The sequence below is a fragment of the Eretmochelys imbricata genome, chromosome 3 (assembly GCF_965152235.1).
Source record: "Eretmochelys imbricata isolate rEreImb1 chromosome 3, rEreImb1.hap1, whole genome shotgun sequence".
In the NCBI taxonomy this organism is placed as follows: Eukaryota; Metazoa; Chordata; order Testudines; family Cheloniidae; genus Eretmochelys; species Eretmochelys imbricata.
This window is the reverse complement of record NC_135574.1, coordinates 142,557,467-142,573,483: the sequence shown is the minus strand read 5'-3', so window position 1 is coordinate 142,573,483 and position 16,017 is coordinate 142,557,467. Positions and strand designations below refer to the sequence as shown.

At 39.2% G+C, this 16,017-nt stretch overlaps 1 protein-coding gene across 1 annotated transcript in view; it reads left to right on the top strand.

Moving 5' to 3' along the window:
* Positions 1 to 15,743, top strand: part of MEMO1 (mediator of cell motility 1) — a 48,130-nt gene extending 32,387 nt beyond the window's left edge. Inside the window, exons 4-9 of the mRNA XM_077813504.1 lie at positions 285 to 397; positions 1,058 to 1,169; positions 2,531 to 2,673; positions 4,122 to 4,198; positions 13,739 to 13,843; positions 15,092 to 15,743. Coding sequence (XP_077669630.1) covers positions 285 to 397; positions 1,058 to 1,169; positions 2,531 to 2,673; positions 4,122 to 4,198; positions 13,739 to 13,843; positions 15,092 to 15,223 — 682 coding nt within the window. The 3' untranslated portion in view covers positions 15,224 to 15,743. The remainder of the gene's footprint in view (positions 1 to 284; positions 398 to 1,057; positions 1,170 to 2,530; positions 2,674 to 4,121; positions 4,199 to 13,738; positions 13,844 to 15,091) is intronic.
* The last annotated feature ends 274 nt before the right edge of the window (positions 15,744 to 16,017 follow it).

Genomic DNA, 16,017 nt, shown 5'->3' with positions numbered 1-16,017 from the left:
CAGACCCTGTTTTAGGTCATTTAAGGTGGCCTTAACCAATTTTTACTGAACCGGCTTCAAGATCACCTCTCAGACACTCAGCACTTTGCAGCATCAGAGTGTAAGGGACCAAGAATTGAATCATGCTCTTGCCCCTGGCAAAGTAGAGCACTACCATTAGCCACCAGTCTAACCCCCCAAAATTAGTTCAGTTTATCATTTTCTTTTTCAACTTTTTTTTTCTAACACAGGGTTTTGTAGGAGTACAGTTGTTCTGATTTTGGTTTTTGTATTAATTATCCTAGCCGGAAAATTTTCATTCTTGGGCCTTCCCATCATGTGCCCCTTTCCCGATGTGCACTTTCCAGTGTGGAGCTATATAGAACACCTCTGTATGATCTTCGAATTGATCAAAAGAGTATGTATATAGTAAGCTTGCATTTTTCAGATTTCTGTATTTTTTAAATTATTCGTATTACTGCAACACCTACGAGCCCTAGGTTTTGGATGGTTGGGGTGGGGCGGGTATTTAGAAGAATAAGTCCATAAATTACCAGTGCAAGATAATACATGTAACTTCATAAACAGGTAGAGAACTGTTTTTTGTCACATTCAGCAGTCTGTGTTTTGTGCAGTGGCCGATGGCTAAGGTGCTATATTAATAAACATACACATCCAGCAGCAGCTCACTTGATCACCTTTTCCTCTCAAATATAGAATCATATGGTTAGTGGAAATCTAAAAACACAAAGATTATGTGGATGAGTACACGTTTTAATATTTTTTTGTACAGTTTAAATCTTTTGTACCATAATGACTGTAGAAAGCATCTCGAAGATGCTAAAGATGTCACTGCTTTACACAATGCATTCTTAACTGTAAGATACAAACTTAATTAAAAATTTTGTAACTTGGGTTAAATGCAAGTTACACTTCAATTAGAAAGCTACAATGGAGAATGTTCTGTGATCATAGCCCCCAGAGGCAGGGAGTATTATTTTATTGTGTCACTTCTAACAAGATACGCTGTAATGTAATTTTTGGTAAAGCATTTTAATATATTTTTAAATCTTTTCAGTTTATGGAGAATTGTGGAAGACTGGAATGTTTGAGCGTATGTCTCTGCAGACAGATGAAGATGAACACAGTATTGAAATGCATTTGCCTTATACTGCTAAAGCCATGGAAAGGTAATATGGCTAAAAGCTTATTTTGCAACACCTGTAATTATACATTTGAACTGCATGTGTGTTCCAGTAGGAAGAAGTGATCCTCTTTTGGTGAGAGAATGATAATTTTTTAACATAAAAATTTAAGAATATAAATTAGAGACTTGATATTTCTTGGTAGGAAGGAAACTGGGAGCAGGGCAAGCAACTGAGCAATCAAATCTGACCATCCTGTAGAAAGTAGTTAGTATTGTATATTGACTTGTGAATAGGGTTAATTTTGGGGAAAACTTCCTGACAGTGACATCTAAAAGTCTGTAAATTGTTTTTCTACTTATTGTAAGGCCAGAAGTGAATTTTTATTTGCAAAGCTAGGTAAAATTAAATCTCCCATGCAGAGATATATATGTAAAAGACTTGACAAAATACTAATACTGTAAATGTACAATAGGGAACAGTCCTGCCCTGAAATATGTAAGAGATGAGTTAAGTCTTCCATATCTGTAAATGTTATCATTCTGTGACTGTTTCACTAAACCATTTGCCCAATTTAAAAAAAAAGTTTGAATAGTGTTATATGTTTTCTGTTGAGCTTCCAAAATTTGTATATACTTTTGGCAACTTAAAAATCAGTGTCCAGTTGATAGCTACTTTTGTTACAGGTGATTCCTATGATTACTATAACTAAAGGAGAGTAAGGAAAACCCCACAGGGTCCAGGGGCAGTCCCATGGGGTCTGGGGCTGGCTTCAGGGCAGCCAGCTGGCCACGCAGGGTCCGGGGCCCCTGCTGCCGGCCCCTACCCAGGACTCCACTCCTGGTCCCATTCTGTGGAGGGGTCTCTGGGCAGGGGGTGCTGAGCATAGGGGTCGGTGCGGATGGGCGCTGTGGTTCTCAACCTGCGGCCCAGGTAACAAATAGATTGAGAACCACTGGTGTAGAAGGTCAGCACATAACTACACATCACTTATGTCCTATCGTGCGGCTTAAGTACAATTTCAGTGGTGTGTATCCATTGTGCTCCTCCTCTACATAGGGGACTTTCCGTCTTTGATTTTGTCCATAGTCACTTTTTTTGCTGTTTCCGCTATGGAGTTGGTTTCTTCTGTTGGTTTTGTGGCTTTCTTACACTGCAACTAAGGAGAGAAAAAAGATTTTTGAAAATAAGAAAATGTTGCAAAATAGCAAACCATTGACAGGGGTCTTGGGGAAGGTGCAGTATATAAAGCTATTTTTAATTGTGTTTTTTAATTAGCTACATTTCAGGTTAATAGTGTCCTTGTAAGGGGCAGATTTATAATTTCAGTTAGCATACCTTGACAAAGAACTCTATTCTTATATTTAAAATATTAATTTTGAAATCTTTTTTCTTTTGCTTATAAGCCATAAGGATGAGTTTACCATTGTTCCAGTATTGGTTGGAGCACTGAGTGAGTCAAAAGAACAGGAATTTGGAAAACTCTTCAGCAAATACCTAGCAGATCCTAGTAATCTCTTTGTGGTTTCTTCTGACTTCTGCCATTGGGGTAAGTTGCAGGTTTTCTTTGTATTATAGCAATGTGGTAGCTACATTGTAGCTATATTTGAGCAGGCCCTTTTATTAAACATTCTTTGGTGCTTAGAACTTTATGGTAAATTTATCCTTTGAACGTAAATGTTTTTCTGCCTTCTGTAAGGCCAAAAGTGAATTTTTATTTGGAAAATTATGTTAACTCAAAGGCTGCCAAATTTAATTTATCAGTGGGATGGGAGAGGGAGGGGAGGTAGTAAAGGTATGTGTTACATGCTTCTCTGCACTATTACAGCCTGGTAACAGTGATTGTAGTTCTTTGCTCTTATGTTGTTGTTCTATTGATTTAAAAGAAATTTACAAAATTAGTTAACTGATTTATGAAACATCCCAACATCCCTATGATGGAAGTAACTATATCTGTTTGCAGATGGGTAAACTGAGGCACAGCACTTGTGTGAATTGCCTAGGATCATACATCAGGTGTTGGTGGCAGAGTCAGAATCCAGGAGTTCTGACTTCCATTTTGTTGTATTAACCAATAATACTTTGTTTATGTAGTTTTTTAATGTGTGGTTATGGCTGATTCAAAGGGACTGTTTCAAAAAGGTACCCACCCCTTATTACTGGTTCTGGTGTGCAGGCAGGAGAGAACATCATGATTTAGTTGGGGATTGGTCCTGCTTTGAGCTGGGGGTTGGACTAGATGACTTCATGAGGTCCCTTCCAACCTTGATATTCTATGATTCTATGACTTTCAGATCCCAGATTGATTTTGCAGGGCTGTCAGTGAGAAAAACCATCTGTTTACTTGTAAACTGAGCAAATTTGATATGAAGTCATTGGTAGGCAATTAACATGGGACCACACAATGCCATTTTTATATGGTCATTTTTCAAAGTATAACTGCACTTTAAGTGGTATCGTTTTAGTTTCTGTGTTTCTGGTGAGGTTCTGTGGTGGTGTTTGGAATGACTTCAATGGAACAGGTTTCAGAGTAACAGCCGTGTTAGTCTGTATTCGCAAAAAGAAAAGGAGTCCTTGTGGCACCTTAGAGACTAAACCAATTTATTTGAGCATGAGCTTTCGTGAGCTACAGCTCACTTCATCAGATGCATACCGTGGAAACTGCCATGCAGTTTCCACGGTATGCATCTGATGAAGTGAGCTGTAGCTCACGAAAGCTCATGCTCAAATAAATTGGTTAGTCTCTAAGGTGCCACAAGGACTCCTTTTCTTTTTTCAATGGAACAGAAAGATATAATGGAAAATACCATTCCTTAATGAATATCATAAAGGTATCGCTTCCAGTTTGTGATTTACAATTGATATTATGTTAGATTGGCTACCAGAGGTGTGGGTTCAGCTGTACTTTGCTTTTCATCATAATTGAAATTATTTTTTGGGGGGTGTTCTAGCTACTAATTTGTCCCTTTTTATTTTGTCCATGATTTTTATTTCAAGGTCAAAGGTTCCGTTACAGTTACTATGATGAATCCCAAGGAGAGATTTATAGATCCATTGAGCACCTAGATAAAATGGTAAGATTTCAGATTTGGGTCAGTTAATTGTCTAATAAGTTTCTCCTTCACATGACTTTGAATGCTTCTAGACTCTCTAAGAAAATATTCAAGATTTGATACATTGTTGATTGTATGCTTTTTCTCTCTCAATTGTCATACAGAGGGTTTTTTACTACTGTACTGTAGTCAGTACTACTGTACTGTAGTCAGTGTGTTGGCAGCTGGTATCATACACTTTACTGAGTGTGCACAATGTATAGTGGATGTAATTATGTAAATATTCCTTATTAGGAAAAATGCTTGCCTAACTGCTTGAAATTCCCTTAGTGTAATTTTTCTGTTTAAATGCAGATATATCTATATTTAGGGGAAGCAATAAACCTTATGACATAGAACGTAAAGTCTTGGTAGCTTACATTTGTAATAGTGCTAGTTTCATTATACAGGGATCATACCTTTGTTGCAATAGATTTGATGCAGCTATCATGGGGAAAAAGTAGGGGTCACACTGGCCAAGGAAACTAGAGCCACTTGTGTTCCAATGGGACTGTCACCCACATCCTCTCCTCCTTCTGTAAAACATGGAAGCAAAAAGCACCTGCCTAGGCCTACCGCTGTGTTTCTGTACAGGTTTAAGTGTGGACCCTCCTGTCACTGTAGTTAATCCACCTCCCCAAGAGGTGGTAGCTAGGTCAACAGAATTATTGCATTGCTCTAGTGCTGTGTATTTAGGGGCTTAGGTCTGCTTAATTACATTACTCAGGATTTTTCACACCCCTGAGCAAATGTAGTGGGTCCCACCTAACTTTTTTGTGCAGACCTGACCTAAGAATCCAGCCTATATTTGGGTCTGGATTTAGATGTGCTCCATACACAAAAGTCAGGTAGCTTCTGATCTCTTTTCCAGGAGAACCTGGGTGATCCCAAAAAAACAATTTCCCAAAAGCAGCAAGCCCTTCTAGGTTTTTCTAAGGTACTGAAGTGACCAGTCAGTCAGTATCCATTCTGAAGGAACCTGGAGGAACGATAGAAGCCTTTTGTGTCAGTTACTCATGGTTGTCTCAGATCCATATGTCCTGATCATTTTCTGGGATCATTTTCCACAGAATTTACTAAAGAAAAATTACTTCAGCTGCCTTTCTTTAAGAAATGCACTTACGTTCAACATTATCATGAAGATACATTGTAGGAAATCCAATACTTCCTTGCAGAGAATGTCACTGAGCCCATGTGTAATGGGGCGAGACTCACCCCTGCGGCGCCTCCTGCTGGCTTTCTGGGAATAGCTCTTTTTACCAGCTCTGGAGCGCCCTCTGCTGGTGTCCTGCCGTCGCTGGCCCCCATGTCCCTCCCGGACACAGGTGCCCTTTTTCCTGGGGTGCTGCCCCTCCAGGCAATACCCCACAAATCTGGGTCTCCCCTCCCCGGGGAACCCCCCCACCCTCTATCCCCACCTTGCCTCAGCCTATGGGCTACTGCTAGTCACCATCTAGCCCCCTTTCACTGCAGCTGACTGCAGTCTATATTCGCCAGTCATCATAGGTAAGGGGGGTTTGGACCTGCTGCCTCTGCCTACCCTTGGGCTGCCCTGTTGTAACCCCAGTGCCCTGTCTTAGGCTGTCTGCCAGGCCTGCAGCCTGGGTCTTTTCCAGTCTGGAGCCTCCCAGCTCCTCTGGCCTTCCCCAGCCCTGCTTCGCCTTCCCCAGCCCTGCTTCGCCTCCCCAGGAGCTAGGCCTGTCTCCCTCCACAGCTAGAGGAGACTCTTTCTGAGTGTCTAGCTCACAACCCTTTTGTAAGGGCCGGCTGTGGTCTGTTTGGGGCATGGCCACAGCTGTGCCCACTTCCCCAATCAGCTTGGGAGCTACCTGCCCCCAGCCATAGCCCTCTCCTGGGCTGGTTTAAGCCCCTCCCGGCAAGAGCGGGTGACCACCCCACTACGCCATGTTACTGTATCAAGGAGGAAAGGGTATTTATTCCAGGTTCTTCTTTGTCCCAAAAATACATGAGGACTTAGGCCTGTTCTGAATCTCAGATCTCTAAATTATTATCTAGTGGGGAAAAAATGGCCTTTGGAAACCAGGAAGATTCTTCTAGAGCAGAGATTCTCAATATGTGGTCTGTGAAGCACTGGCGTGCTGTGGAAGATGCATGGTCACGTAGGCTGTCTTCTAACCTTATTTATGGCTGTTGTATGGTTTTAAAAGACAGAGAAAATACTCTAAATACTTTTCTGTTACTACATTCTTTGAGTTGTGTCCCTATGGGTGCTTCACTTCAGGTGATCAGAGATTTTCAGTAGCAGTGCCCGTTGGGTCTGTGCATCTCCCTGCACATCCTTGTGCCCCATACCAACTATATATAGGGCTACTGTAGGCAGACCACTCCTTGTTTCTTCTCAAGTGCCTCGGCCTGAGATGGAGCATGTAGCATGGCCATTTCTACCATTCAAAATTTAGCTTTAGAATCTTCTAATTTTTAGTTTAGTGTAGTTATTTACTTCTCCTTTAATTCATCTGTATGCTTTTGCTTATTTTTTTTGTGCTCGAGGCTTGTTTTATACTTCTTTTCACTTTAAAGGAAGAGTTCTTTTTGGGGTTCATCCCCTTTGCCTCCAGGGTATGCCAGGATCTCTGGGATTTAAGCACTGCCTCACCCATCAGGAGTCTATCCCAGTCAGTGATGCACATTCCCAGTGTATTCACTGTTCGGGGAGGGCACACATCCCTGAAATGTGTATTATCTGGAGGATTTTCTTGCCATGCTGTATTAGGAGGAGAACATCACCAGACAGACATTTACATTGTTTTATTTAACTAAAACAACAACGTTATGTATTCTGGATTTTTTTTCTTCAACAGCAAACATATAATATTTTAACAAAACAAGCCTATGAATTTTTGAATTTAGTTAAACATTCAAGTTTTTTAAAATCAGATATGTTTTTGTTAAAATTGTTTTTAACTAAAATAGTTAAATGAGATATTGAAAAAAACCCACAAAAATTAAATTGACTATGTCAGCCAGGTGAACATGAGAAACTTAAAATATTGGCTTCTGCAGCTAACTCAGTCATCTTCACCTTCATTTTCCTGTTTGTTCATAATCTGGAAAAGAAAAACAAGCTTTCCAGCTTGTTCAGGTCCCAAACGATTTCTCAATTTGGAATGAATTAGTCCAAAGGAAGAAAATATTCTTTCTACACCAGCAGAAGAAGCTACTGCTGTTTAAAAGTGAGATTATCACTTCAACAGTCTCTGAATTCAAGTGCTTAAGTGACTTCCACCAGTTCACTGGTGTAACTTTCTTTAAAACATCATTAGCAAACATATATTTCTTGAATGGTTCACCCTTAGCTCTGAAGTTTGTTATAGTTGGCATTATGGAGGGATGATTGCTGGGTGTCCATGTCATAGCCAACGCCTCTTCTTCAGCAGTTAAGGTTTGACCCTGGTACCGAGTATTGAGAATATTTGCAAGAATATATTGGAGATAGTGCTTGTCCCATTTTTTTTTTAATGCTTGTAATTTAACTCGGTCATTGCATATTTCTCTTTTTAAGGTCTCACTCAGTTCCTTCCAAATTTCAACAGCATCAGCAATAAAACAGCTATTTCCCTGCATTTTGTTCAAGGCTACAGAAATAGGTTTCAGGGTACTCGGCATGTGTTCAACATTTCTCTTAAGCCCAATAGTGAGAACATTGGCTGTGACAGTGACATCTATTTTTTCACTATATTGTTAAGAAACTGTCATCAGCTTAGGCCAGTTCTTGATATAGTGCTCAAAACAGTCTATTACTGAATTCCATCGTATGTCTTATGGGAGAGTTAGCTTGGTTCCTCCCCCTTTTTTCAGAGCAGCTGCTGCAAAGTGGTTGTTACAGAAGTATTTTGCAATTTCAACAACATTAGCCATTATTTCTGGAACACTGAAGTCTTTGGCTAGGAGGTGCATCAAATGAGCATTGTTATTAGCTTGGGACTCTCTTCACTCTCTTCTAAATAATTTCTTCTCATCTTGGATACATTTGAAGTATAGTCTGTTGCCAAGCTGCGTACTAGACATTTGAATTTTTTTTCACAGTTTGTTGTAGCTTTTACTGCTACTTCTTGTAAGTATTCTGCTGTGTGTGCATTTCCTGACGTAGCAATTGTTTCTGTAAGGAAGACATTCCCTTCTTCTGTTGTCACACAAGCACATACAACAGGATCATTGTGGACATTGCTCCACTCATCAAGACTCAGGTTAACAATTTCACCCTCTAGACCTTTTTCACACTGCTCCATTTCTCTTTCATACACTTTATCCAGCAATTTGCCTGCGACATCTGCTCTGTTGGGTGGACTGTATCCTGGTCTTAATGACTGAGCCATGTTAATGAAGTGTGGGTTCTCAATCATACGGAAAGGAGAGTTTGTTGTATAAACAAACCGGGCAATTTTTTTCATCAATTACCTCTTTTTGTAATCTGCTGGTTCTTATCACAAACTTATCTATGGATGTTTCTGGATGATGGAGATTTTTTTTTCTTTTTGCTACAGGTGATATACTGTGGCTACGTGACATACATGATGTGACTGAAACACTATCATTGGCAGATAACTCTGAAACTATAGAAAATGATGGTGATCTTGAAGGTGGATAGTCTTCAGAATCCTGTATGTTGAGGATGGATTTTCCTAAACAAAATAAGTCAATGCAGTTATTTAACTATTATTACCATACTGCTCATTTAGTATTACTCATTGCATTCACTGACAACTAGTACTACTTTAAAGGTGAAATTGTAAAAGGAAGATCTGCCTATTTCAGCTATTTACTTTTTATCACAACTGCATCTAAAATGAAAGAGTAACAACTACATTTTTTGCTCAAACATGAGAATTCAAGAATAGTCCAGAAGGAAGACAGGCAGTCCTTAAGAAAGAAGTATGAAATAAAAAGGTTTACCAACCTGAAGATCCTGCATGTTCAGACATGTTTCTTTCATCATCTTCAACACAGCTTCCTCCTGAGAAGTAACACTTCTCATGATGTTGTTTCATTCGGGCAACCAGGCCTTACATTTCTTTGTTGTACTGTTTGCATTTTACATGCATGCCTGTCTTACCCACAGGTAGAGGAACTTAAAATATTCCCAAACTGGGTCTCTTTTACGGCCTGCAGCCATTATAGATTTTCCTTTCTAGTGAGAGAATGGTATGATAGATCTCAGATCAATGAAGGCTACACTCAGAAAAACCTCAAGACTTCTGGAATATACTGCTCAAACAGTTTCACTTTTCTTTCTACTGCCTGTCCCTCCCTTCTCACATTTATTTCCAGATTTCTTCTCCTTGTTCTTCTCCTTATTCCGCCCCCAAAAAATTCATTGAAGTTTTTGAAACTTTGCACATTTAGAGAGAGGTAAGGGATCGACTCTGTGTACACAAATTTGCAGAGCAACAGTAGGGTTGAGGTCTGTTATTTTTCACCTCTATATATTTATTTATTTATTTAAAAACTTTTTTTTGCTGTTAACGAGCATGTTACCTCCGGAGAGACACATCCACAGTTTGAGAACTGCAAAACTAAGCATCTTTGATGGTATCTTCTAGACTGAGCACTGAGTCCCACTGGGTAGATAGAAAGATTAACCTAAATAATCTATCCAGAAGCCCCTGGATCCCCATAAGATTGGGTCCCTAATCCATGAACTATTGGAACTCATTTACAAAACTTTTCTTAAACATTACATGAATATATTGTCTCATGCTTTAGAATTATAATTTATAATCCCTATTCCATGATGAGATATCTTTGAGCTATAATGTATCTTAATTAAAACTATCTTTAGATAGGTTTTTTCCTCAAAAAGCATTTTATCAGAAAAATTCAATTTAAATAAAAAAAATCCGATTTTTTTTAACTAAAAAAAAATAATTGATTTTTATCCACCCTGCTAGCAGGTAACTAGATTATATAATTTACATTGCAATTTTACCAGCCTGTTATCCATAATTTGAGGTTTGGATTGCTATGATTTAAGCAGAGCCATAGATATATACATTTTGCCATAATCTACTGATGTAAAAGTGGGGGAGCATTTGTTTAGAAAAAAAATGAAGAGTAATTTGTTCTGCTCATGGCTAGAAAAAACTACCTGGCACAATCAGGGCCAGATTGTTCACCTCAGTTGACCTGGTGTAAATCTGATAACTCCATTTAAATCAGTGGGGGAATGCCCAAGTAATAGCAATCAGAATCTGGCTTCACTTGAAGCCTAGTTTAAGTATTATTTGCTTGGGCTATTAGCATTTTATTTAAACTATTTAATCAAGAATTGGCATTCTTTTAAAATATTTCTCTTCCTTCATTTGTATCCCTATCTCAGTGACATTGTAACAGTGAGAAAAGGGCAATCAAAAGGAGATTTACTGCGTTGAAACGTGTTGATGATTTTCCATAATATTGCTAATATCTGCTAGTGAAGACTTAATATCCCATCACCTTTTATTTTTTCACTTATAAGATTCAGGTTACAAATCCATCAGTTCATATCATTACTAGGACCAAAGTTTCCAAGAGCAGCCACTGATTGTGGGTGCTTTTGAGGTGTGCTTTTCAGAGGTACTATGTACCTTCAGCTCCCATTAACTTTTGTTTAACTTAAGGATGCCTAGCACTTCTGAAAATCATCTCAAATTGGGCACAAAAAAATTGAGACACCCAGAATCATTGCTGGTTTTTGAAAATTCTGGTCTGGATATGTTATAAGCTGAGAAAAGTGAGCAAACTTGAAAAATGACTGTTGGACCTGAAAAAATAATTAGATTATTTGCATAAACTGTTAACTGTTTGGACATTTCTATTTCTATGCATAATCTACTCTTGTCCTACTTTTCTTAGAAACAAAGTAGATATTAGGAAAATGACAACAAATATAATTGAATATAATATTATTGGACATTATAGTATGAAATACTATATATAAAATAAGAACCTCCTCTCGCAAACTCTTTCTTATGTGAGTAGCCCCATTGATTACTAAACCAGAAGTTAAAAATGAATTTTGTTATGTTAGATATTCTCCATCTCATTATCCCTGGGCACTGCAGATGTCATTTAATGTGTGTTTGGTAAACCAATATATACTACATATATGGTGGTATTGTGGTATCCGCATGATAAATTGCAGAGCTGTGTGATACTCTTTTCTCTAATTCATGTCCAGATGGACTCCTTCGACACCTGCAGATTTCTAAACAGCTTAATGCAACTGCCATTTAGAATGAACAAAAACACAAAATACCAGGTGACAGCAGCATTTCCTTATTCAGTCAAACTGTGGGATTTGCCCCCTGTACATTACACTGGCCTGAGAATCAAGATTGGCAGTACTCATTTTGAAATCAAGGATTCAAAAAATAATCCCAGTGCAATTTTTAAAATTCTATAAACCATTGCTAAAATAGACATGTTTCGGTAAAACGTGGAGAATGCATGATGATGTATCATGGAATGCAGGTTTTATTTGTATTCGTTTGGGACGATTAGCTCAACTCTAAATGTTCCATGGTCATAACTTTTGTATCAAAATCAGCTTATTTGACACTGATAAATACAGTGACCATTTAGTGAGGACAGCTGCTAAATTGTCAGATAGGGTTCCATATATTTCAGTGGCTTATTGCTGTGACATGAATCTTGTACCTCACCGTGGTTTCTGTATTACATTAATGAAATAATTTTTTTTTTATCTACAAAATGTGTTCTCCTGTTCATAATTAAGGCTACTATTTAGTCACGGGTATTTTCAGTAAAAGTCATGGACTGTCACAGGTAATAAACAAAAATTCACGGCCCATGACCTGTCCATGACTTGTACTATGTACCCCTGACTAAATCTTAGTGGGGGAGGGGGCAGTGGCATTTACTGCCAGGGGCCACTGAGCAGCAGCTGCTCCTGGGGCCACCCACTCACCACTGCCCCCAGGACTTCTGCTCAGGTGGTCCCCGGGGCTAGCTGCACCTGCTGCTGCTCAGGGACAGCTGCCTGGGTCCAACCCAGCAGCAGCTGGTGCGGTTGCCCCCAGGGCCGCTCTAGCAGTGCCAGTACAGCTGGCTGCAGGGTCACCTGAGCGGCTGGCTGCGGAGCCGCTGCAGAATTCATGGAGGTCGTGGAAAGTCACGGAATCCCTGACAGACATGGTGTCCTATTCATAATCACAGTTGCAGTTGGCTAATCTCATTACATTTTGGGTATGCAATTAAGCTGATTCTACTTTACGTAGCTGTACAATAATTAAAATTTACAAGAAAACTGGACAGCTCAGGAGATTATCTTGTCTTTCAAATTGTTGTTTACCAGTTTATATCCTTCCTAGGTCATTAGTGAACGAAAGTTTATTACACCACTGAATAGTTTTATGTGAACCAAGCTGGTCACAATCCAGTTAGTGGACAAGTATTCACATCACAGTTGGTACCCTAGCTGACTGTTAGCAGGAAAGGAAATAACTGTATGAGTTGAAATGCTAAGGGCCAGAGCAGGCCTTCCTGAAAATCGCTTGGAAAGCAAGAAAATTGCAGCATTTCTAGAAGAACGGGCCATTCTTTGTTTTCAGGGAAGATGTAAGTGGCATTGTCATCTCCCCAACTCTGCAGCAGACCCTTCACCATATTTAGGGCTTTGTTGTTGTGGGCGATGGGGGGACTTGACTGGGTGTGAGAGGATGGCCGCTCTTGGGGTGATGATTTCTCCTCTTTGCATCTAACTTCCCCTAAAACTAAAAACAAAAAAAAGCCCCTCCGGAGAATTTCACCATGAACATTGCACACGTGCTCTCTCTCTCTTGCCCCCCATCCACCATGAACTTATTTCCACTCCCATGACAACTTTACTGTCCTGTTCTGAACTCCAGGGGGAATTTCCTTGACCCATCAGTAGCTGGACCTCATTAACCCATTGGCAACTTTAAGGGCTAAGCATTTCTCAGACAGGAGAATGTAGGACAGGACCTAGCATGGTTTGGCAAGAGGCAGCTGGGGAATAGCTGAGAAAAGTAGAAGCGGTAAGGTAGATTTGTTGTAAGCTATTTTACATTTATTTGACAAGGAAAGAGCAGCCTTTGCCTGGAACACTGGTGGGATTCTATTGGTGCCTGTATAAACATAAATGTAGGATATGTGATTAGGTTTTATTTTCACACGTGGATTTTAGCCTGCCTAGGATTTGGTGCTACTACTCTTCAGAAGCCCAAAGGAGTAAAACTCCTCAGGGAGTAGTGGGAAGGCAATAGACCTTTATGTGGCTGTCTCAAGATTTGAAGGATAGTCCCATGAATGTCAGATCATTCATGGCTTTGGAAGGTCATACTCCCGTCCCTTCTTTTTATAAGGGATGAGAGCAAGGCAAACCCACAATTAGAAAATCCTAGTCATATACTGAGATTCCCATGATTCAGAATTGAGGTTTTTCCTTCTCAAACACATCATGTAGTTGTGATGTCCATTAATTAAAAGGCTCATACATTTTAACGAGGTAGGCAGTAATCATTGCTATTGACTCTTTTTCAGGGTATGAGCATTATAGAGCAGCTAGATCCTGTATCTTTTAGCAATTACTTGAAGAAATACCATAATACAATATGTGGAAGACATCCCATTGGGGTATTATTAAATGTAAGTACCACTGTTTGTGAAAATGTTGACTTTTTGCAAATTTGTTTAAATTTCTCTCACCAATAAATTGCTAGAGGGCCTATTACCTCTGAGACTGGAAGTCTGAATCCAGTTTGTTTTCCCAAGTTTTCAAACTCTGTAATTTTCTAGGCTGATACCAAGGCAAACTTACCTTTTACCAGGGCTGGGATTTTCAAAAGTGCCTAAGGGAGATAAACATCCAGTTCCATTGAATTTCAATGTGAAATGGGCACCTAACTCTCTCCTTTGAAACTCCCATCCCTAGTGAAATGTACAATTTCAATTCCTGAATCAATAGTTGTAGTACACATATTTTAAAGAAAGTATGTTTGCCTATATATTATTTATCTGGTGATTGTGAATGTATTGTCGCTTCTGACAATATTTCAAAGGGGAGTTGCACACAGCGTTACTGAACTAGCTCCGAAATTAATAGCCATTATGGACCAGATTCTATGTTATATTCTGGCTATTGTGTGCTCCACTAGTGGTACAAAGCAGCTGTAAACTTGGCTTAATTAGCTGATCACAGTGGGTTTGTGGCTGCTTCACAGCATTGCTGGATTGATGCAAACCAGCTAGACAGTACTGGTGAGTATAGCCCTGTATTTTTAAATGTAATTTAAAACACAAATGGGAGGGACATTATTCTTTTTTTATTTTAACCAGGGAGGGTGTTATTCATTGGGAGGTTGATCTCTGTGGAGAGCACATTGGGGAATCTCTACAGGAGGGGGCCTGTGAAAAGATCTCTATTTGCAGTGTCTCTACTGGGAAGAGTATTTTAAAAAAAAGTTAAATGTTGTAGCTCTGACCATGTTACCAAAATCACAGGAGGTCTTTGTGTTAAGAATAAGTCTACAGTTTAGCAATAAATCTAGGCCCCTAAATTTTGTTGTCTCTCTTGCTTTGCATTTTCCTTCTCTTAATGGTTCAACTGCCTCAAAGACTACAAGCACCAGTATTCAGTTTGCCTCTTGTAAAAATGTCCTACTGCACAAAAGATTAGGTCAGGGAGGGGTCTCTCTGCATGAATAATAGGGAGTCACATAGATGGGGTCTCTCCAAAAGGTGTCCATGGAGTATTTTGGGGTTTTGAGGAAAGGAAGGAGCTGCAGGAATGCATTAAGTCCAATTGAAGGAGGGGAGTGGGAACTAAAGTAGCAGAGCCTGGTGAATAACTTGTCCTTAACGTGTTTGTTTTTTTCTTTTTTTGTTTCCATGTAGGCTATAACAGAGCTCCAGAAGAATGGAATGAATATGAGCTTTTCATTTTTGAATTATGCCCAGTCAAGCCAGTGTCGAAACTGGCAAGACAGCTCAGTAAGTTATGCTGCTGGAGCACTAATGGTCCACTGAACCTCCGAACACTCAGGGATGCCACCTGCACACATACTATGTACGGGGTCCCAGCCTAGCCCTTACAAAGATACGGTTCCTGGTCTTCGGGTATACTGAAACCTCAAACTAATAGAACTTTCTTCTTTTCTAGTAGGTGTAGTCCTTCCTTAGTTTCAACTCATTTAAAAATGCTTTCTTGTTAAGACAATGGAAGGAAGGCTCGTGTCAAAACTTTGTGATTTAAAAAAAAAGATGATGTCTGTAAAGGCATGGTGGTAGACAGTCCTTTCAAATATAACATGTAAAGCATTTACCATATCCTAAATTTGCACTCTTTGCAGACCTGTGCACATGTACTCAGCTTTCAGAATAGTTTTGCCAGTTGTAAACAGAAAAAGGGTGGAAGCTTTTTAATGAAGAAAAGGCATTTATAAATGATCCTGTATTAGAATATAATAAAACTCCAGTATAGTCCGTTACTAGCCGTGTTGTACAACAGATATCTTCTATTTTAGTTGCTAATAAAGGGCTACACAAACCAAAATAGTCTGATTTAAACTTATTGCTTTGTGTTCTGTATGTGAACTGCTTCTCATTAACATCATTCTCCTCCAGATTCTCATGCCTGATGAGCAACTCAACCATTCTGTAAAATACTTTAGAATGTATTTTATATTCCACATTTATGTCATGACTTCTTCATTTACAGAATTTTTTTACCTCAAAGCTGAAGTATGAGTTCAGCTTTGCAAATTAATTTTTTAAATCTTTCTTATATTTTAGTGTTTGCATTTATTTCACAGAACTACATA